The 23,481-nt window shown below is 42.5% G+C and overlaps 1 protein-coding gene across 15 annotated transcripts in view; it reads left to right on the forward strand.

Annotated features, from left to right (window-relative positions):
• TRIM2 (tripartite motif containing 2) overlaps window positions 1–23,481 on the forward strand; it is a 168,603-nt gene that overhangs the window by 115,526 nt on the left and 29,596 nt on the right. For 13 of the 15 annotated variants that reach the window (XM_049094271.1, XM_049094266.1, XM_049094265.1 and 10 more), the window contains exons 3-6: window positions 814–1,051; window positions 14,693–14,844; window positions 16,005–16,185; window positions 17,094–17,817. In XM_049094271.1, coding sequence (XP_048950228.1) covers window positions 814–1,051; window positions 14,693–14,844; window positions 16,005–16,185; window positions 17,094–17,817 — 1,295 coding nt within the window. Of the gene's footprint in view, window positions 1–813; window positions 1,052–3,134; window positions 3,277–14,692; window positions 14,845–16,004; window positions 16,186–17,093; window positions 17,818–23,481 lie in introns of those variants that run through there. The other 2 variants (XM_049094275.1, XR_003133189.3) reach the window with 2 other exon arrangements.

Raw genomic sequence — 23,481 nt, forward strand, 5'->3', positions numbered from 1 at the left:
TGTTAGCTGGGTTCGAAGTTCTGTTCTGCCCTTGACCGCTCAAGTTCTGGAAACAAGCGACTTCGCTTTTCTCTGCCTGTGTTCCTTCATGTGTCTAGAAGTACCTACTTCGTAGGGTTATTGCAACTACTTTGAATCCAGTGAGCAGGATATATGTAAGTCATTATTAGCAATGCATTTTGCTAATTTAATTAATTGCCTGTTGAGGAGAGCGAGATCATGTTGATGTGACTCTGGGTGTTCTAGTCCTGCCACAAACACAACATTTTCACTGGGATGTGCTTCTAATATCTGAGATCTGCTTATGCTATTGTATGCAAAAAGCATTTCAGCACTAACAGAAAACTTTGACCTGTTTCTTCCCATTGAAAAAGTCCACAAATCTGTGAACATGACACTGGGTGTTCTAGACCAATGCTTCACCATCTTTCATATGCATCTAAGTCACCTGGGGACCTGATTCAGCAGGCCAAGAGTAGGATCTAAGATTCTGCACTTCTTCCAAGCTCCCTGGAGAGGCCGATGCTGCTCAAGCATGGCAGGTTCCACAGAACACTACCAAAGTCAACGACGGTGTTCTTTTCCTTGAGCATAATCATTTGCCTGAACAGTTGACAGGGCCAGTGTGAGCACACCTTACCTCTTGGTTGCTGAAATCTTATTTTCCTATAAAAGGAGACGACAGAGGGAGTTTCTACAAAGTAGCCCATGTGGGTGCAGAGGACATGTGTGGTACCTGTAGAAAGAGGTGGTCGTGCCCTTGCTTGGGAGTCTGCTGTGTTGACAGCCCACCTGCTTCTGCTTCCGCAACAGGTGCCTGCAGAACTACATTCCGGCCCACAGTCTAACCCTCTCCTGCCCAGTGTGCCGCCAGACCTCCATCCTGCCCGAGAAGGGGGTGGCCGCACTCCAGAACAACTTCTTCATCACGAACCTGATGGACGTGCTGCAGAGAACTCCCGGCAGCAACGTTGAGGAGTCCTCCATCCTGGAGACAGTCACCGCTGTGGCTGCGGGCAAGCCTCTCTCCTGCCCAAACCACGATGGGAATGTACGTGAGTGGATTGCAGACTCAGCCTGGCACCCCGGCTGCTTTGATTTGGGGAGGCTTCGGGCAATCAGAGGTTATACACTGAAACAACTCCACCTGGAAAATGAGTAATTAAAAGATATTTTTAACAGCACTCAGACTATTTTTCCTGCTTACTTGCTCTGATCAAAATCATTTAAATAAGGGATCCCTGGGTGGCTCAGTGGTTTAGCACCGCCTTCAGCTCAGGGCATGATCCTGGAGTCCCGGGATCGAGTTCCACATTAGGCTCCCTGCATGGAGCCTTTGCCTGTGTCTCTGCCTCTCTCTCTCTCTCTCTCTCTCTCTCTGTCATGAATAAATAAATAAAATATTTAAAAAAATTATTTAAATAAAATAAATCTTCATTGAGTCTAATAGCACATACTATTAGTTTCCCCTGGAGAGCAAATCCGTGACTGTTTGCAAAGTAGGTATTCTTTGACCCACATAAACATCTGTAGAGTAAATTATGGATAATGATTCAATAATAGATAAATTCTGCAAATTGAGAATGATTATTAAGATGTTAATTAGAGTTTTTTATTTTTCTTATGAGGGAAAGTTTTCTTGTGCTCCATTAGGCCCCAATCCTTCATAATAAATAGAATTTGAAGATGTGTGAATCCCTGATGATAGATTATAGATTATGAATTTCAAACATATTTCCTGCTACTGGCAAGCATAATAACTGTTATAAACTTAGGAGGATCTGTGTGTGCCATCAATTCACTGATTCATAATAGCTGTGTCCCCTGAAGAGGCAGTGTTGCATAAGAGCACTGGCTTTGGATTCTGACTGCCTGATTCAAATCCTCCTCTTCAACTTACTCTCTGGGTCAGCTCTGGCAAGTTTATTAAACTCTGTGTCTCACATCCTACTCTGCAAAAAAGAAGTAATAACAGTATTTACTACATGGGATTACTTGGAAAATTAAATGTTTAAGTCATATAAAGCATTATAGTAATCTCTTGATAAATGTTAGCTATTCAAATTACTTCTTATCAATGACTTTATTCATTTTTTTCTTAATGATGGCTACTTCACAAGTATTAGAAACTGCTTACAATATAAGACCCAGGTATAATAAGCAAGATATCAATTATTTATTTTTATTTTTTTATCAATTATTATTTTTAGAGCAAAGCAATAATTATTAGCCATAACTATTACTTATTTGCTTCATTTCATACCACTCTCTCTGCCCACTACACTGCAGCCTCATGGCCTAGAACTTGGCAAGTGGCTTTCCACCTTGGGGCTTGACTGTTCTCTATGCCTTCTGCTTTGAATGTTCCATGTTCCTCTCTCTGTGACTAGCTCACTCTCATCCTTTTTGTTTCAGCTCAGATTTCTTTTACACAGAGTAGTCTTCTCTGCCTATCCAAGGCAAACCACCTCTGTCTGACACCCAGTTACTAGCCTTTACGTCACTTTCTTGACTTCCTTCATGGCATTCACTGTGCTCTGCTTGCCTTCATCTGTGAATTTGTTGACCAATTGACCTTCTGGCTTTATTTTTTTAGAAAGTGAACTCCAGAAGGGCAGGGACCATGTTCACCATTATATTCCTAGCACTAAGCACAGTATCTCCTGCATAGCAATGTAGACATCAACAGAGACTATTTATTCTGAGCTTGCTATAACAAGGAATCAGCCACCATATCACTTATGTTTTGGCAGAGACTCAGGGGCAGGCAGAGGAGTGGGAAAGCTCCACAGCAGACAAAGGGAAGGTTTTAGGGATGCTCTGATCCCTAATCCCTTCCCATGTTGGCATGGGGAAGCTGGGGGTGGGCTAATTGGAAGTGGAACATCCTATGTGATTGGTTAGGAGAATGTATTTGGTTTTCTCCAGTTGATATTAAGTGGAAGTGGGGACAAAAATTAGAGAAGCAATCAGTAATCAGTTCCTAGCCATTTGGGGCCAATTGTTATAGATGTTATTGTTTTGCTTTGTGGATTAGAAGGGATAGTAGTCTGGCTTCCTACAAGTAGGAAGTAGTAAGCTGGCTTCCTGGCTTGTTTATTGTAGATAAAAGGTATGCTTTCCTTTTCTGACAGGTTGTGGGTCAGAGTTCTGTTTTTTATATGTGACCTGGCCTTGTCCATTTGTGAATGCAGTCTCTTAGAAGTCAGTCAGTATATATATGTTGAATGAACCTGCCAGACACCATGCTTGACTTTGTACACACCACTTGGCAAAGTAGGTATTAATCACCTTCATTTTATTTATTTATTTATATACTTGTCTATTTGTTTTTAGTTACTTTCATTTTATAGATGAAGAAACTGAGGTTTGAACAGTTTAAGTCCCAAAGCTGGTTGACACATCATAAAAGCTAGACCAGGAAGCACAAAACCTTTAGCTTTTGAGTAGCCAAAATAAGAGAAACATTGTGGATTACATATCCTTAATTAATTAATTGAAAGCACATCAGGCTGTCAATAACCATGGCTTTATAGGCACTGTACTCCAAAGGAGAATGACCATGTAAGTTTAGTGGAAGGAACTTAAAAAGGTGCCTTCAGTTAGTTTGAGTGTTCTTCTTGTGACCATCTCTCACATTGGCTCTTGCTGAGGCTGTCTCCTCCTAGAGCTCACATTCTATTTTTTTTTTAATATTTATTTATTCATGAGAGATACAGACTGAGAGAGAGAGAGAGGCAGAGACATAGGCAGAGGGAGAAGCAGGCTCCTCACAGGGAGCCTGATGTGGGACTCGATCCTGGATCCCAGGATCATGACCTGAGCTGAAGGCAGGCACCCAATCGCTTAGCCAGCCAGGGTCCCTGGAGCTCACATTCTAAATACTAGTCTGGGAGGGTGTTTCTACCAGGTACAAGAATTCTCTCTCTTTTTTTTTTTTAAGATTTTATTTATTTATTCATGAGAGACACACAGAGAGAGGCAGAGACACAGGCAGAGGGAGAAGCAGGCTCCCTGTGGGGAACTCGATGTGGGACTCCATACCAAGACCCTGAGACCGTGACCTAATCTGGAGGCAGACCCTCAACTACTGAGCCACCCAGGTGCTCAGCTTCAAGAGTTGTCTTGAAGTTAGTCCAGGCATGGAGCTCTCTGGAAATCTGATTTGATAAAGGAATAAAGTTTTAGGGATATTAAGAGATCTCCTGTAGTCACTAGTCTAAATTTAGAATATGGAAAACAGTCTCATAGAATGAGAAATATTGACAAATGTAAAGATTACATCAATAATTATAGGTAAGAGTGTCATGAATTCAGTAAACAGCTTGTTATCTCAATGTAGTGAGAGCAAAGAGATGGGTGCTGGGGGTGGGAGCACAGCTGAGCTGAAGAATACTGGGAGGAGCCTGGAAAGGTAAATAGGGAGAGATTGTGAAAGCTGTGAATATCATTGAGAAACTGTTTGACCTAAATTCCATATGCAGTAGGGAAACATGAAAATTTTTTAAGTAGGAGATGAGTATTTCCCTGGCTTTATAGAGTAGCAGAGATGGAAGGTTGCAACAACAATTTTGAGTTTATTGAGTTGTCCAAATAAGAGATGCAAGGGGTAGGAGAATGACATCAAAGGATCTGGAGAAGAGACGATGAATTTCAGAGAAGAGAGTACACTTTCACTTGAAAATCTGCCTCCCACAAACAAAAAGGCAAGATGCTAAAAGCTTTTCTACTAAGCTATGAGGATTATGAGAATTTGAGCAATTAAAATTGGTCATATACTAGGTCACAAAACCATCACTATTTTTTCCCATTGTGGAGGTGGAGTTCCTGTACCGCAAGGCACTAAAATTGCATTAGTAACATACATTGTAGAAAAATCCCAGATCTTTATTAAGAACTCATAATTACTTAACAAAAAATTGCAAAATTAAACTATTTACAACACACTGAAAATGAAAACTTTATCTATTAAACGTATAGGATGAAGTCAAATCTGTACTCAGGAAATTTTATAGGTTTATTTTCCTTTATTTAGAAAAGAGTTCAATTCAAAATGTTAGGGAAAACAACAAAGTAAATATATGGAACCTAAGAGCAAAAAAAATAATAAAGCTAAACTTAGTTTGAAAATAATAAAACAATTGAGTTAATAAATCTAAGAAGCTGATTTTTTTTTTAATTAATGAAATAATCTGACATCTGATAAAACAAAAGGGAAATGTAAATACATCAAATTAGGACTAATAAAGAGATACCAGTACGGGTAAAAGGAATTTTTTTGAGATTTTTTTTAGTTATTTGAGAGAGAGTGAGAGAATGTGAGCAAGGGGAGGAGCAGAGAGAGAGGGAGAAGCAGATTCCCTGCTAAGCATGGAACCCAATGTGGGACTCCATCCTAGGACCCCGGGATCATGACTCGAGGTGAAACCAATAGTCACACGCTTAACTAACTGAGCCACCAGGCACCCCTGAAAGGAATATTTTAAAATGAGTAAATTAATGCTATGTGCTAAAGGTTAATATACTGAAAGTCTGAATGAAGTGGATGATTATCTAGGAAATTGAAAGTGATCAAGAAAACCTGAATAGATTGAGAATTTTGAAGGAAACTGGCAAAACTTAATTTGAAATTGAATTCCTCCAAACCTGTGTAAAACAAGTATGATCCATAGAATGTATAGTCTGCATTATAAGAAAGATAGAGGGATGCCTGGGTGGCTCAGTGGTTGAGCCTCTGTCTTTGGCTCAGGGCCTGATCCTGGGGTCCTGGGATTGAGTCCTGCATGGGGCTCCCTCCCTGCAGGGAGCCTGCTTCTCCCTCTGCCTCTGCCTCTCTCTGTGTCTCATGAATAAATAAGTAAAAAAGAAAAGATAAGACAGAAAGCTCCCCAATTCACTCAAAATACACTTATAACCCTAATATCAAAATTTAGTGAAGACAGAAGAAGAAAACTATTAATCAGTTTATGAAAGTAACTGTAAAATTCTTTTTTAAAAAAAGAATGGGGGCACCTGGGTGGCTCAGCAGTTGAGCGTCTGCCTTTGGCTCAGGGCATGATCCCAGGATCTGGGACCGAGTCCCACATCGGGCTCCCTGCATATGGAGCCTGCTTCTCCCTCTGCCTATGTCTCTGCTTCTCTCTCTCTGTGTCTCTCATGAATGAATAAATAAAATCTTAAAAAAAAAAAAAGATTGTATTTATTTGAGAGAGAGAGAGAGAACATGAGCAGGGGGAGGGGAAGAGGGAGAAGGAGAAGCAGACTCCCTGCTGAGCAGGGAGCCTGATGCAGGGCTCAATCCTAGAACCTGAGCTGAAGGCAGATGGTTAACCAACTGAGCCACCCAAGCACCCCAAAAATAACTGTAAAATTCTTAATTAAAATAACCCAGTGGAATGCATGGGTGGCTCAGTGGTTGAGTGTCTGTCTTTGGCTCAGGTCATGATCCTGGGGTCCTGGGATCGAGTCCCTGCATCAGCCTCCTGCTCCCTCTGCCTATGTCTCTGCCTCTCTCTCTGTCTCTCATGAATAAATAAATAAATTTTAAAAATATAAAAAAATTTCTTACTATGTAAGAAGAATTAACGAAAATTAGGAAAATCACAAAGGAAAATAGGCAAAGAACTCAGAAAATTCACAGAGGATACAAAATGGCTAATTATAGTCTGAGAAAAAATGTCAAGCTTTACAAATAATCAAACCTTTTCAAATTAGCTACAGGTTTTTAAAGATAATAGTGCTGATGGGGATATGGGGAGACATTTTCATATGCCGTGGGCGGGAGGGTAAATTGCTCTTCAGAAAGTTTATGTCAATTTGTCAAACTGTAATGAGTGTTTTATACAACTTCCCATCCTTTAATTCAGTCATTCCACTAATAGAAATATTTCTAAGGAGATAGCTGGAGAAGAGAATGAAGATAGAAGAATGTTAATTGAAAATTTTGTGTTATAGTAAAATTGGAAGTAATCTGAATGTGTGATATTAGGGAAATGGTTATGTTATGGTTAAGTTCATATAACTGATTATTGGGTAGCCATTAAAACTGATATATTGGTTACAAGTAACATTTATGCCAATATGTGACTATGCTTGTGTGTTTATATAGACTTTTGTTTTTAATTAATAAGACCACCTGTATATGCAGTATTAGAAAGGAGTAGGATATTCTGTGCCGCCTGAGGGACAAACAATTCCTTAAGATGTATTTCCTAAATACACCTCAGCAATAGAGACCCTTGGATGCCACAAACTGCCAAGCAGAATCTCTCTTAGAGATGCTGATTCCAGCAAAGTTAAAGAATCCTTTACATTAAAACTTTGCCTTGTCTCTCTACCAAATGCAACACATCAAATCCACTAAAAATTAGATCTATCTAGAGTTTGAACCTCCTTGAGGTAGATGACGCTACTTAAAGCATGTTTCGAGTACATTCTCTATGCGGGGTCATTATGATTCTTTGGAATCATAAAATTTATAAACCAGCAAGAGGCCTTGGAAATTAACAGCGTGTGACTTGAATCATTCTATTGTTTCATCATAGGTTGTAGGAGTTCACTGCTGCTGCTTTGAAACAGGGGTCCTCATTGCATATTCAAGTCAAATACATGCAATATTGCAGATAAATTGCTGCAGTTAATTGCCATGGGTAAATCTTTAAAAACAATTCAAGCATCTGAAGGTTAATAAAATCAGGTAATTAACAATAAAGCAGGATGTTGTCCTCATAAACTGCCTGGTGGTGATTAGCACATGTGGATGAAAGCCTGTCATTTATTTTAAGTGCTGTGACACTATCTGTCTTCTAATTAAACTGCCATGGCTGCATTGTCCAAATACAAAGAAAAATGGGAATAATGGTCAGTGATTTAAGAGGTTCTATGCACGTAAAGCAGACATTTGAGCTTATGCCTTGCGGGCCCAGGAACACAAATGATCATTGAACCCTGTTATGGCTGGCTTGGGCACCTTACTAATGAGGGTGTTAGGTGCAAAGGAGAGATCCTCATTAGAATGCCCCACCGCTAGTCACCACTTCCGCAAGCCTCAGGGCAGCTACAAGGCCCTGACCACCCTTTCCACATGTTAGTAATGCATATGTCCTGCCTTCTCTTGCCTTGTCATCTTCGGGAATGGTGACTACCTGTCAACAAAAATAAGCTAGTCCTGGCCTCTGGCCCATCTGCCCCTGGGAGCACCAACATCATCTCACTTAAGATGGATGAGCTCAGCCAAGTCTCACACTTCACACAATTAACTCTCAGCTTGAGTCAAAGCTGCCAGAACCCGAGCACAAGCATTTGAGAATGACTCGTTGTTCATACTTCAGAATGATTTTAGGGCCTTCGTTTCCTAGAAACACTTAGGAGACCAAACCAAGGACAATTACCCAGGTATGCTGCTATCTTCAAAGACACATTTTTTTTTTAATTAACGGAAAATTCATGTAATATAAAATTAAACATTTTAACCATTTAAAAGTATATAATTCAGGGCGCCTGGTTGGCTCAGTCTATTAGGCATCTGGCTCTTGATTTTGGCTCAAGTCATGATCTCAGGGTCAAGAGATCAAGCCCCATGTCAGGCTCCACACTGGGTGTGAGCCTGCTTAAGATTCTCTCTCCCTCTATCCCTACCCCCCCTCCTGCTTGTGCTTTCTCTCCCTCTCTAAAAAACAAAAACAAACAAACAAACAAACAAAAAATATATATATATATATTTATTTATTTATTTTTTTTTTAAAGATTTTATTTATTTATTCATGATAGTCACAGAGAGAGAGAGAGAGAGAGAGGCAGAGACACAGGCAGAGGGAGAAGCAGGCTCCATGCACCGGGAGCCCGACGTGGGATTCGATCCCGGGTCTCCAGGATCACGCCCCGGGCCAAAGGCAGGCGCCAAACCGCTGCGCCACCCAGGGATCCCTATATATATATTTAAAAGTAAAGTATACAATTCAGTGGTTTTGAGTATATTCAAGAGATTGTGCGAATAGCACCATTATTTCCAGAACTTTCTCATCATGCCACTCCCCATTCTCCGTTACCCTAATCCCTGGCAACCACCAGCCTGGATTCCACCTCTACAGATTTATCCATTATAGACATTTGATATAAATCAGTCACAAATTATGTGCCCTTTGAGTCTGGCTTCTATCACTTAGCATGTTTTCAAAGTTCATCTATATTACAGCAAATAGTAGAACTTTGTGCATTTTTTTTTTTTTTTTTTTTTACAGATAAATAGTATTCCATCAGCTGGATATACCACAATTTGTCCATTCATCAATTGTTGGATATTCGGATTGTTCCCATTTGGGGGCTATTCTGAATGATGCTGTGAACATTCATGTACAAGTTTTTGTGTTGATGTATGTTTTCAGTTCTCTTGGGTGTGTACCTGGGAGAATTCCTGGGTCACATGATAATTCTGTACTTAACTTTTGAGGAGCCACCAAACTGTTTTCACAGTGACTGCAGCATTTTACATTCCCGCCAGCAAAGCATGAGAGTTCTGATTTTTCCACATTTTCACTAACACGTGTTATTAACTGACTTTTTGAGTCGAGCCTCCCTAATTGGTGTGGAGTATTTCATTGTGGTATTTATTTATTTGTTTGTTTATTATTTATTTGTTTGTTTCTTTATCTAATCTATGTAATTTATTTATTTTTTATGTATTTATTTGTTTTTATTTAAATTCAGTTTGCCAACATATAGTATAACACCCAGTGTCTCATTGTGGTTTTGATTTGGATTTCCTTAGTGGCTAATAATGTTGAGCATTTTCTGGATGCAAATTGGCCATTTGTATATATTCTTCGGAGAAATGTCAATTCAAGTCCTTTGTCAATTTTTGAGTTGGGTTCTTGAGTTGTAAGGATTCTTTATATGGTCTGGATACTTCATCCTTATCATATATATAGCTAGCAAATGTTTTTTCCTATTCTTTTCACTTTACTTTTTTAAAAACTTTTATTTATAAGCAATCTCTGCACCCAAGATGGAGCTCAAACTCACAAGCCCAAGATGGACTGTCACATGCTCTACTGACTGAGCCAGCCAGGTGCTCCTCTCTTCACTTTCTTGATGGTGTATCTTGGTAGTGCCCTTGGTGCATAAGATTTTATTTTGAAGAAGTACAATTTATCAATTTTTTGTTGTTGTTGCTTGTGCTGTTGGTTCATATCTAAGAAGCCATTGCTAAATCAAAGGTTGTAAAGATTTACTCCTATTTTTTTCTAGGCGTTTTATAGTTTTAATTTTTATGTTTAGGCCATTAATCTACTCTGAGATAATTTTTGTATATAGAACCAGGTTAAAAGTTCTACTTCATTCTTTTATACATGGATATCCAGTTGTCTTTGCATCATTTGTTGAAAAGACTATTGCAAAAAAGAAAGAAAAGACTATTTTTTTCTTCATTGTGTGGTCTTGGCACCCTTGTCAAGAATCAGTTGACCATAAATGTATAGTTTTATTTCTGGACTCACAATTCTATTCCACTGTTCTGAATGTCTATCGTTATGCCATTAACATAGTGTTTTGATTACTCTAGCTTGGTTTTGAAATTGGGAAGTCTGAATCTTCCAATTTTTTTTTTCTCCAAGATTTTTCTGGCTATTCAGTGTCCCATGTGATTCCATCTGAATTTTAGGAACAGCTTTTTCACTCTTGTGAAAAAGGATGTTTGGATTTTGATAGATATTTCAGTGAATCAAAATTGATATCAATTTTAGGAATGTTGCTATCTTAACAATATTAAGTCTTCCAATTCATGAGCATGGGCTATCTTTCCATTAATTTCCATTATTTAGGTATTCCTTAATAATTTCAACAGTGTTTTGTGGCTTTCATTGTACAAGTCTTATACTTTCTTGGTTAAATTTATTAAGTATTTTCTCTTCTTTTTCATGCTAGTATAAATGGAATTGTTTTCTTGATTTCATTTTTGGATTGTTCATTGCTAGTGTATAGAAATACAACTGATTTTTGTTTGTTGATCTGGTGTCCTACAAGTTTGCTGAATTCATTTGTTAATAGTTTTGTGTGTGTGTGGGGGGGTGTATTCTTTAGGGTTTTCTATATAAAAGATTGTATCATCTCTGAATAGAGAAATTCTTACTTCTTCCTTTCCAAATTGTATGCATATTATTGCTTTTTCTTGCCTAAATGCCCTGGCTAGAACTTTTAGTACATTGCTGAATAGAAATGACAAGAGTGGACATCTTTGTCTTATACTTTATCTTACACTTATAATGGGTCATCATTAGGTATGATGTTAGCTGTAGGATTTTTGTAGGCACCTCTAATGAAGTTGAGGAATCTTCTATTTCTAGTTTGATAAGTGTTTCTATCATGAAATGGTGTTGGATAGTGTCAAATGTTTTTTCTCTATCAATTAAGATGACCATGTGGATTCCCCCTCCCATTATTCTATTAATGTGGTCTATTAAACATATTCATTTTTGTATCTGAACCACCTTTGCAGTTCTGGGAGAAACTCCACTTGGCATACTATATAATCCTTTTAATATGCAGCTTGATTCAGTTTACTAGTATTTTGCTAAGGATTTTTTGCATCTATATATTCATAAGGGATATGAACTTTTCTTTTTTGTTAGGTCTTTGACTTTGGTGTTGGGGGTTGCTGACCTAATTGAATGAGTTAGGATATGTTTCCTCCTCTTCTATTTTTTTTTTCCTCTTCTATTTTTTGAATAGAAAATAGGGTATATTGGAAGGATTGCTGTTAATTTTTTAAATGTTTGTTAGAATTCATCTGTGAAGCCTTCTGGCCCTGGGCTTTTCTTTGTTGAAAGTTTTTTGAATACTGATTCAATTTCCTATTATAAGTCTATTCAGAATTTCAGTTTCTTCTTTGGATCAGTTTTGGTAGTTTGTGTGTTTCTAGGAATTTGTTCATTTTTAAAAAAAATATTCATGACAGAGAGACAGAGAGAGAGAGAGAGAGACAGGGAGAGAGACAGGGAGAGGGAGAAGCAGGCTCCTTGCAGGAAGCCTGACATGGGACTTGATCCCAGGTCTCCAAAATTACACCCCAAGCTGAAGGGGGCGCTAAACCGCTGAGCCACCAGGGCTGCACAAGAATTTGTTAATTTTGTCTGTTACTCAGTTCGTTGGCATACAGCTATCCCTAATATCCTGTTTGTCAATATTGCTGATTTTTACAAATAACCAGCTTTTGGTTCATTGATTCTCTCTGCTGTGTTTCTATTTTATCTTCACTTTCATCTTTATTATTTTCTTCTTGGTTTGGTTTTAATTTGTTCTTTTTCTAGTTCCTTAAGGTTGAAACTTAGACTATTGATTTGAGATCTTTTTAAAGTAGGCATTTACAGCTAAAATTCTGCACTGAGTGCTCTCATAAGTTTTGGTATATTGGGTTTTCATTTTTACTCATCTCAAAGTATATTCTAATTTCCCTTGTTATTTCTTCTTTAACTCATTGTTCAAGAGTAAGTCATTTAATTTTCCAGATTTCCTTCCGTTACAGATTTTTAATTTAATTCTATTGTGGCCAGAGAAGATACTTGTATGACTTTTTAAATTTATCCAGACTTTTGTGACCCAATATATGGTCTCTTCTGGAGAACGTTCCATGTGTACTTGACAAAAATGTGTATTTTGTTATTGAATAGAGTGTTCTATATAGGTCTGTTAGGCTTAGTTGGTTTATAGTGTTTAAAATTTTATTTCTTTTTGATCTTCCATCTAAGTGTTCTATCACTAATGAAAGTGGAGTATTGAAATCTCCAGCTATTGTTGAACTGTTCATTTCTCCCTTTAATTCTGTCAGTTTTTGCTTCATCTATTTTAGAGCTCTGTTGTTGGGTACATACTTGTTTCTGATTGTTATATCTTCTTGATGAATTTATCATCTAATAATTATATAATGTCCTTCTTTATCTGTTGTAACAACTTTTGTCTTAAAGTCTACTTTGTCTGATACTAAAATAGCCAGTTCTCTTTCTCTACTTCTTGGGGTTTTTTTTTCTGTATTTTTTAAAAGATGGGGGCAGGGAGGGGCAAAAGGAAAGGGAGAGAGAGAATTCTAAGCAGGCTCCACACCTAGCACAGAGCTCACCAATCCAGGGCTCCATCTCATAACCCTGAGATCATGACCTGAGCTGAAATCAAGAGTCTGAGGCTTAACCGACTGAGCCACCCAAGCAACCCACTCCTGTTCTCTTTTGATTACTATTTGCATGGAATATCTTTTTCCACCCTTTTAATTTTAATCTATTTGTGCCTTTGACTCTAAAATGAGACTCTTATAGCATACAGTTCATTTGTTGAGCAGTTTTTGAATACTTACTTTGTGCAAGCAATTACCTACGCTCTGGGAAAGATAGTTCCTGTGTTCACGAACTGAAAATCTTATGAATATTTCATAAAATAGGGGATAAATAAAAGTGATTTGGTGGGAGCATTCAATTTGTGAAAATCCACAAATCTTTAGTAAGATTTATGCCATTTTCTGTGTGTGTTATACTTCAAAAAAAAAGATCCCTCCAAGGAGTACTTTGTGAATTCAAAATTAGAAGAAGTTATTTTCAGCTGAGAGAATAGGGGAACAAACGCTTTCACTGGGAAACTGACTTTCAGGCTTTATGTTATATTTTTACTGACAATTCATCATTATCAGAATAAGGTGGCTTTATTTTCATGTAAGCAGATGACACCATCATCTCATCATTTTTGCCGCTCCATGATGCCAGTACCAAACGTCATCTGAGTTCTTCATGCATATTAACCTCCTAGCAGCCCTATGAAATAGGTTACTATTACTGTCTCTATTTGACAGAGGGAAACATGAGACACAGTGAGGTTACCTAAGTGGTAGAGGGCAGGATACAAATAGCTCAGTACAGCTTATCTCTTGTAGAAGGAGTATCAGTTCTCGAAGTGTGGTCCAGGAACCCTCATGGGTCCCAAGACCCTTTAGGGAGAGGGCAGTCCACAAGATCAAAACTATATTTATAATACTGTTAAGACATCATATGCCTTTTTCACTCTCATTCCCTCAAAAGTGTACAGTGCAGTTTTCCAGAGATAGTATGATGTGTGCTATCATAACAGATTGAATGCAGCAGCAGATAGGAGAATGCAGCTCTCCTCCATAAAGCTAGACACTGAAGATTTTCAACATGGAAAACAATGCCATTCTTTTCACAAAATTTTTTGCTTTGCAAAATATCGTTCTCTTTTGTGAACTGTATTATTCATGTTAACATTTAATGGGCTTATTATTGCTTTTAAATAACTTAGTAAATACTTAACATTTTTGTTTCAATTTTTAATAGAAATATCTATAGATACAATTCACATAAATAGAAGTACTTTGGAGTTCTCAATAATTTATAAAGAGTGGAAGACTGTCCTAAGATGGGAAAGTTTAAGCATCACAGCCCCAACCTGTTCTGTTTTAGGGCAGGAGCCACAGAAAAGCTGGTTTTGTGATGACAGCAGCAGCTTTGGAGTCTGACCCACCTCCGTTGGTGACCTGGCGCCTAACAGTTTATCCTTCCTTTTCTGTGCCACTGGACATCCTGCCTCCATCCTGGGAAGGCCACGAGAATTAAGGGACAGAATGCCTACCCAGGGCCTAGTGCATAGGAAGCGTCGATTAGTGGTATGGAACCTGGGATTGTTTTTGTGTTACCTGCAGGTGATGGACTTTTACTGCCAGTCTTGTGAGACCGCCATGTGCCGGGAGTGCACGGAGGGGGAGCATGCAGAACACCCCACGGTCCCCCTCAAGGACGTGGTAGAGCAACACAAGGCCTCACTCCAGGTCCAGCTGGACGCCGTCAACAAAAGGTGCGCACACCGCCCTAGACTCCCCACCGGCTGTGCCTCACGCTTGGCCTCCAGATCTCCTCTCAGTTGGATAAGAAGTTCACGCTGAGTAAATTCTCCTTTGATTGGGGGTCTGTAGTCCTAAACAAGTGAGTGGTAAGGGTCATCCGTTGCTTCTTGGTAACATCTCAACTACCTTCTGTTAAGAGCAGTGGCGTCTTTTTAGTACCTCAGGATGATTAAATGAATAAAATACACTTGAGGAGAATGCTCGCCGATCTCTGAAATTTGTGCCCTGAAACCAGGCTCTCTGAGGAGCTTTACTTAGCTGCGCTTCTTGACATACACAGGACCACTGTGTTGACAGTCACTGGCTCGTCTCTGTTTGAGCCCAGCAAAAGGGTACTGACCAGCGATTGCTCAATTATCTTTATGTTTCCCTGCTTCCAGGCTTTCTCTTTGGCATGGAGATGGGGGAATAGAGCAGCTGTGTCATACATGAGAAAGACCAAATAGGAAATACACAAGCAGTTGAAAATAAATCTTATCACTGATAGTTGTAGTGAGAAAAGTGTGGTTATTCTATAATATTTAAAGGAACTTGGAAGCTTGCAAAACATTCCCAGGAAAACTCTGGGTTTGGATAAGTAGTTCATATGATTAGGTGAAAAGATACAACTATATACTTAGAACAGTGGTTCTCAATTGTGGGCAGGTATACCCCCAGGAGACATTTGGCAATGCCTGGAGGAGAGTTTGTTGTCACAGCTGTGTGTGGGGTGCTGTTGGCATCTGGCAGAGGACAGGATGCTGTCAAACAGCCTACAACACACAGGATAGTCCCCTGTAACAAAGAAGCATGTGGCCTATAATATAGGGTCAAGTTTGAGAAGGCTTGCTTCAGAATAAGGAGAAGCCGTGGTGTTCAGAGAGCCTCCAGGCTTTGTACCATCAATTATTAAAATCAGATGATCGATTAGATGAAGTAGACATGGACCCTCAAAGTCTCTCCTCTCAAAGGCAGTAATTATGTCATGTCTTACTCATTCTGTTCTTCAGTCATTACTTTTTAAAGATGATGAAAGGCAGAGAAAATGTTTTTTTGACAAAACATAGTGTTTAGATAGATGTTTTACTATTTCTGGGTTGATGTTAAATAATCTTTAATGACTGTTCTCCAGGCTCCCAGAAATCGATTCTGCTCTTCAGTTCATCTCAGAAATCATTCATCAGTTAACCAACCAAAAGGCCAGCATTGTGGATGACATCCACTCTACATTTGATGAGCTCCAGAAGACTCTAAATGTGCGCAAAAGTGTGCTGCTTATGGAACTGGAAGTCAACTATGGCCTCAAACATAAAGTAAGAGCCCAGCCGTGCTTCTAGATAACCTGTAAGAGACAGGATACCCCGGGCACTTCCCTGCATGAGCTTATTGTGTTCTCATAACAGCAAAAGGATTCAGATGGGTCCTTAAAGTGTCACTGTGGCATAGTAAACAGTAGTTTTCCTTTAATGGCACAGCCAGCTCTTTTTCCCTTCCCCTCTTAAGCAAAGGCCTATGATTCTGTGCCGGAAAGTACCAATTTATAATGTGACACAGGGCAAGATTGAATATAAAGTAATGCTTTCAGGATTTAGGGTTAAGCTGGATTATTTTTCCTTCCTTAGCTAGAATGTCTAATAGTCTCTTAATTGCTCCCTCTTCCACACCAACCTGTTAGTCAACTTCAAAGTGAACCCTGGCTGCAGCTTTTCACATGTCCCATCACAAAAGCAAGGGATCTAAAGCTTCTAGTATTCGGATGTGGAGGGAGAGTTTTCATTTGTCTGGTTTTCTGTCCCTTTAGCTGGCAGCAGGGGAAGTGGGGACTTTGTGAAGAGATGCTGAATAGCGAATACTTAAGATGCCGGGCATAGCGGTTTGTTTCCCAGGCTCCCGGTGGTGACGTTTCAGCTCCCCCCATCAGGAACGCAGGACCCAGGGGTTGTGTGTGCGGGAGAGTGTGGGCGAGGCGGAGGGGAAAGGGAAGGCACCGGGAAGGCAGTTCAGAGTCAGGCACTAGGAGCGGGCTCGTGGCGCAGGGCGCGGCGGGCGTGGGCAGGTGCGGCGGGCGGCCGGGGCCCGCGGAGCGCAGTGCGCCTGCGCGCACCGTCCAGCGGGCCGGACCGAGCGCGCTGCCCCCCCGCCCCGCCCCCCGCCGCCGCCGCCGCCGCCGCCGCGCTCACCCCGCTCCGCGTCCCGCCCCGTCCCCGTCCCGTCCCCGCAGGTCCTTCAGTCGCAGCTGGATACGCTGCTCGAGGGCCAGGAGAGTATAAAGAGCTGCAGCAACTTCACCGCGCAGGCCCTCAACCACGGCACGGAGACGGAGGTGCTGCTGGTGAAGAAGCAGATGAGCGAGAAGCTGAACGAGCTGGCGGACCAGGACTTCCCGCTGCACCCGCGAGAGAACGACCAGCTGGACTTCATCGTGGAGACCGAAGGCCTCAAGAAGTCCATCCACAACCTCGGGACGATCCTGACCACCAACGCCGTCGCCTCCGAGACGGTGGCCACGGGCGAGGGGCTGCGGCAGACCATCATCGGGCAGCCCATGTCCGTCACCATAACGACCAAGGACAAGGACGGCGAGCTGTGCAAGACGGGCAACGCCTACCTCACGGCCGAGCTGAGCACGCCCGACGGCAGCGTGGCGGACGGGGAGATCCTCGACAACAAGAACGGCACCTACGAGTTCCTGTACACGGTGCAGAAGGAAGGGGACTTCACCCTGTCCCTGCGGCTCTACGACCAGCACATCCGGGGCAGCCCGTTCAAGCTGAAGGTGATCCGCTCGGCCGACGTGTCCCCCACCGCCGAGGGCGTCAAGCGGCGCGTCAAGTCCCCGGGCAGCGGCCACGTCAAGCAGAAGGCGGTCAAGAGGCCCGCGAGCATGTACAGCACCGGGAAGCGGAAAGAGAACCCCATCGAGGACGACCTCATCTTCCGAGTGGGTGAGGACAAGGACGGCGCGCCGCCGCGGGGAAGGCGCTGGGGCTGGGGCGGGGGGAGCTGGGGGCGGGGAGGGGACGGAGAGCTGGGAGGCCGGGGGGCGGGGACCTGGGGGGGCGGGGGGTGCTGGGGAGGCTGGGGGCTGGGGGCCCTGGGAAAGTCGTGGCGCCGGGAACCTCGCGGGTCGGGGCTGGGACTTCAGGGCGTTGGGAGGCACGGCTGCCTTTCGTTAGGTGAACTGTGCCGTCTCCTCCGGAGAGTTCCCCCTTTCTGTGTTCCCCCTTTCCTCCCCCCCTCCTCTCTCCTCATCCCTCTTCCCATCCCCCGTGCCTGTGTCCTCCTCCTCCTCCCCAGAAGACCTCCCTCCCAGCCCTGGTCTCCATCCCCTCCCTCGCCCTCCTCTTTCCCCCTTTCTGTCCTCCCCACCTCGCCTCAACCCTCCCCCCTCTGCCCCTCCCCCTCTGCTCCTCCCCCTCCCCCAGCCCCCGTTCCCCTCCTTGTTTCTTCTCTCCTCCCCCTTTTCTATCCTTGCTCCTCCTCCCCCCCCCTCCTAACACAAGTGCTGCATGTTGGTTGCAGAAAACTAAAAACCGAAAATAACCAAAAGGATAAATAGAAAACTCACAGCACTCGCAATCCGGAAATCTTACAGGACATGTTGGCAGTCTCACCCCCCAGCCCACCCCGCCCCCCTCCCATTACGGGAGAGTCTTCAGGGTCACTAAAGGCCGAGGATCCTTTGGTCAGATCCCCTTCCCCCCTGCCCCCCGTTGTTTCTCTGAAATCTGTCGGCTCGGGCTTCGCAGTAGCGGAGGGTCTGACGCCTCCCCGTCACCTCCTCTGCGCTGTGAGGGCTGGGGCTGGGGGACACGGTGCAGTGCAAGTCGTGGTCACTTGCAGGTGTGTGGAGCTGGAGAGCAGCTCTAAAGAGGGCAGGGTGACTGCGAATCGGGAGAATGGAATGGGGTTGGGTGACTGGGTGACAGACACTGAGGGGGGCACTTGATGGGATGAGCACTGGGTGTTACGCTATACGTTGGCAAATCGAACTCCAATAAAAAGAAAACACGAAAAATACATTAATAAAAATAAAAAAGACCCCCCCCCCCAAGAAAAAGGAATGTGGTTGGGGCGGAAGCAAGACGGTTTAGGATGAGCCAATAGATTGGAGAATGCAAATCTCAGATTCCCTTGTCTGCTTTGTTGCCTCTGATTTTTTTGTTAACTGTTTATTCTCAGTAGAAAGCAAACTAAATGTAAATGTCAAGAGACTTTGTGATTCTTAAGAAAAAAGCCTGCATATTAGTTAATGTTTCCAAAAGTACTTCCATCCTGCTTGTCTTTCTGCCTCTTAAGTCCTGCGTTGTAGCATCTCTAAAAGGGTGCTGGGCAGTGTATGAACTGTGTCAGGGAGTCTGGGGTTCAAATAGAATGGGGAGACCTCCGTGAAGGAAACAGACTTTTTTTAAACCACAGAACCTTTATTTATTTTTTTTAAAGATTTTATTTATTTATGAGAGACACAGAGAGAGAGAGAGAGAGGCAGAAACACAGGCAGAGGGAGAAGTAGGCTCCATGCAGGGAGCCAGTGGTGGGACTCGATCCCAGGTCTCCAGGATCAGGCCCTGGGCTGAAGGTGCGCTAAACTGCTGGGCCACCCGGGCTGCCCACCACAGAACCTCTAGAATCGGCCAGGATGTACTGTTAAGTGTCCAAGGCAGGAGAAGGATATCAGGCAGCACTTCCACAAAGCTTTTCTGAGCAGAGAACTTTTTCCGTGGAACATCTTGAGAAATGAAAACTCCTTGGAACCTTCTTGGGCAGAAGCTGCTCTGTGTTAGTACTTTAGGCTGAATATTGTAAAGGCCATGGCAGGGTATGTAACTTGTCAGTTCACAGCCTAGAGGCCCTCCTTCATTCACTGGCCATTTGTGCAGCGTGAGTGCAGAAGTGGGAGGCACGCCTGCCAAAGCAGATGAGATGGGGAGGGTGTAGGATTGGGAGCCTCCAGGGTTTGCCGCTCCGGTTCTGCCACTTAACTTGAACTTCAGGCATATCTCTCTACTTCTGAGCCCCAGTTTCCACGTGCATAAAATGAGAATACAAAAATATCTGCTTCTCAGAACTGTTGTGAGTTTAAGCTTAATGCCTGATGTGTTGGAGGAGCCAGATAAACCAGAACTATTAGTTTTGCACATGCAACGAAGGTCCTTAGAATTTCCCTACCTTTTCTTCTAAAAAAATGTCCTTTCCATTCCCCACTGATCTTCTGCATTGAGAACAAGCTCTGTCTCCTGCTCAGCCTTTTCCCCCCACCCCCTGCCCCAGCCAAGTGATCCCAGTCTCCTCCGGGCAGTGTGCCAGGTGGAGAAAGGCAAGGATCTGGGTCTGAATTCTAAATCTCCTTAGCAGCTGGACAACTCACCTTTTCTGAATCCAATGCTCAATTATTGGTAGCTGTTATTTTCCCATTATTATTAATTTTAGGCTCTATCACCGCCTGTGATTCTCACCTGACATACCTCTTAGGGAGTTTTCCCCCATAATACTGATTTTGAATCCCCAGCTCCCACCAGAGAAGGAGGCATACTCTTCTTCCCTCTTACCTGTTGAGAGTTCCTTGATGATTCATTGGCATTGGTGGTGAGGTGTTTAAATGTTTAAACATCTATACAAAGCTTAGAACGGTGCCTGGCATATGACACTATGAGTTTATTCAGGAAGTAAAGATGCTGTCTCAATTTGCTAGGGCTGCTATAACAAAATACCATAGACTGGGTGGCTTAAACAAAGAAAATTTATTTTCTCATAATTTCAGAGGCCGAAAGTCCAAGGTCAAGGTGGTGCTAGAGTTGGTTTCCTCTTTCGTCTTCTAGATAGTTGTTTTCTTGCTCCTTTGACCTTGTATGGTTGTGTCTCTGTGAGTGCATACCCTGGTGTTTTTTTTCTCTTGTAAGAAGAGATTAGGGCCTTACCCTAATGGCCTTATTTTAACTTAATCACTTCTTTTAAGGTCTTTTCTCCAAATATAGTTATATTCTGAGGTACTGGAGGTGGTGACTTCAACAGATGAATTTTGACAGTTCAGCCCATAACAGATGTTAAGCACCTCATATACGTAGGGCCAGAAAGAAAGGCAGGTCTTACAGGCCTGTTTCTCTTTAACTTTATGTTTTAATCCAGACCTAGTCATTATGCAATAATTTGGCTCAGAAAGCATTTCGGCAGCATGTAGTGCCTGCTAGGCGCTATGCCAGGTGATGGGAATGTAGAGATAAAAGAAATGAGATCTCCTCCCTCAAAGAGCTTACAGTTTGGGGCGACAGATGGATGACCACCTGACTCTAATGTGGTGCCTAAATGGGCTGTCTCTCCATTGGGTGGGGCTCCCAAATATGGGCAGCGATTGAGTGGAAGCCCGATGGCGATGGCGATGGCAATGGCGCAGGAGGTAAAAGAATTCACCTGAGGTAGAACAAAGAAGTTTATTGAACCCCACACAAGGGAGTGGTGGGTGGACCAGTAGAGGAGAGACTGAGGTAGTGGGTGGGAGTTGTTTTTAAAGAGGAAAGGTGAGGAGGTATGGGGATGTATGGACTCTTCCCTTTTTTGGGAACTGTGCCTAGTTGCAAGTAGCCCATTGGTCAGTTAGGGCCTGTGGATATTTTGAGTTAGGTCACTGATAGGCCTGTCTGTATTCAGCCAGGTGGTCGCTGTGGCCCTTCCTGCATTCCATGGCTCAAGCCTCTTTGCCTAAAAGCGGCATCTACATTTAATAGCACGGGTTAGGTGAGGGAGCTGAGAACTGAGAAAGAATTAAAAGCAGGACACGAACAAAGAGGAGGACTTATCTAGCTTGACAGGTGGAAGCAGCATTCCAGTTGGACCAACGCAAGGAAGAAAGGGAGAAGAGGAGTGAACATGATTGACGGCTCTGAACAACACATCCTGTGAGAAGATGCAGGGGAGCGTAGGTCAGAGGATTGGAAAGTGGAGAGGGCACTGGCTGGTGATGAGACGGGACAGACCAGCGTAGGAGCTCAGCGTAGGAGCTCACTGCTCCCTCAGCATCCGCTGTGCCTCCACACCGGGCACCTTATCTCTGAATTCCTCCCCCATTTTAATCTTTCTCCCAAGTACCAACTTCTCCTTTAGTATCCACTGTGATAATTGCTGTTTTTGCTTTGGCCTTATTTCCCAATAAGATCACGGATTGCCTGAGGTCAAGGATGATGTCTTTAATCGTTTATAATCCCCAACAGTACATCAAAGAATACTTTGGGTAAATACTTTGCCCATTCGAATAGCATCCAGTTGTGACCTACTGCATGATTTAACTTCCCTCTCACCACCATCAGGTCCCGAGACACACAGACTGGGCAACAACACACTAAAGCTCAGGGCCAGTCATTCACATGAATTCCCATGCCTGGAACTGTGCCAGGCAATGTCAGGCAAACTGTGCTGACCTTCAGAGAAACGTCTGTACTACTGGCTACAGCAGGTAGAGTTTACATTAACAATTAGAAGAGTTCAAGATTTTTTTTTATAGTTATGTTTTTGTTTTAGAACTTTTAAGTTTCTCTGTACAATTCGGCTTTTAGATGCATGGTAATAGAACATGCACCATTTGGGGTGCCTGGGTGGCTCAGTCAGTTAAGCATATGATTCTTGGCTTGGGCTCAGGTCAAGATCTCGGGGTCAAGGACTAGAGCCCTGCTTTGGGCTCCGTGCTTAGCGGAAAGTCTGCTGCTCTCCCTCTCCCTCTGCCCCTCACTTCACTCATGCACACTCTCTCTCTAAAATAAGTCTTTTAAAAAATGAAATTAAAATACATCTTTATAAAACGTTATAAAAAACCTGCATAATTTTAGCAGTCCCTTTGTGTATATATTGAAGCCTGTCATGTGAGATCCAAAATTCACTGAAATTCAGCTACACCAGCATAACAATGATTCTGCTGTTCCCTTAACTGTTCTCACACATAACTGAGCTGCTCTCAAGGCAATGAATTTGTGCTTCAAGATACAAAGTTTTCATAATACATGTGTAAGGGTTCATTCAGCAACCGTAAATAATGTGTTGATTTTGTGTATTCACGAAACTGAATTATCCCTTTTTGGGTAACATAAGGGATTTTCAGGGGTCAATTTGACTCACATTTTCACCCTCCTCACCAATTATCCAGCCCCCACGTTAGATGGAACGCTGCTGTTTGAATACTTACTATGTGCCAGATACTTGACTTGTGGTATAAAGAGGGATAAGATTCTGACTAGAGGAGGCAACAGTCCATAGGAAACAGACATGTACAAAATGTACCTTCAGTTTGAATCAAGACACAGAAGTTGGGGTGGCAGGGGGTCATGGAAAGTTCCCAAATACAGCATCTAAATCTAAGATGGCTTTAAAGAGAAACATCAGATGGACGGGAGGAAAGGGTATTTTAGCTGAAGGGAGAGCAGGTCCAAAGGCATGGAGGTGAGAAACTGAGTAGTTAAGTAGTGACTCCATCATCCTGGAGCTTCAAAAATAGAAGCAGAGAAAAGGTTATGTGTCTTTGATAAGGAGCTTGGACTTGGTCTCTGTACCTGTGTCTCTCAGCCTCTGGGGAGGGCCAGGGATCTGCATCTTGTAAGCCATGGGGGTGATGGGAAGGCACTGAA

Source organism: Canis lupus, chromosome 15, assembly GCF_003254725.2.
Source record: "Canis lupus dingo isolate Sandy chromosome 15, ASM325472v2, whole genome shotgun sequence".
In the NCBI taxonomy this organism is placed as follows: Eukaryota; Metazoa; Chordata; class Mammalia; order Carnivora; family Canidae; genus Canis; species Canis lupus.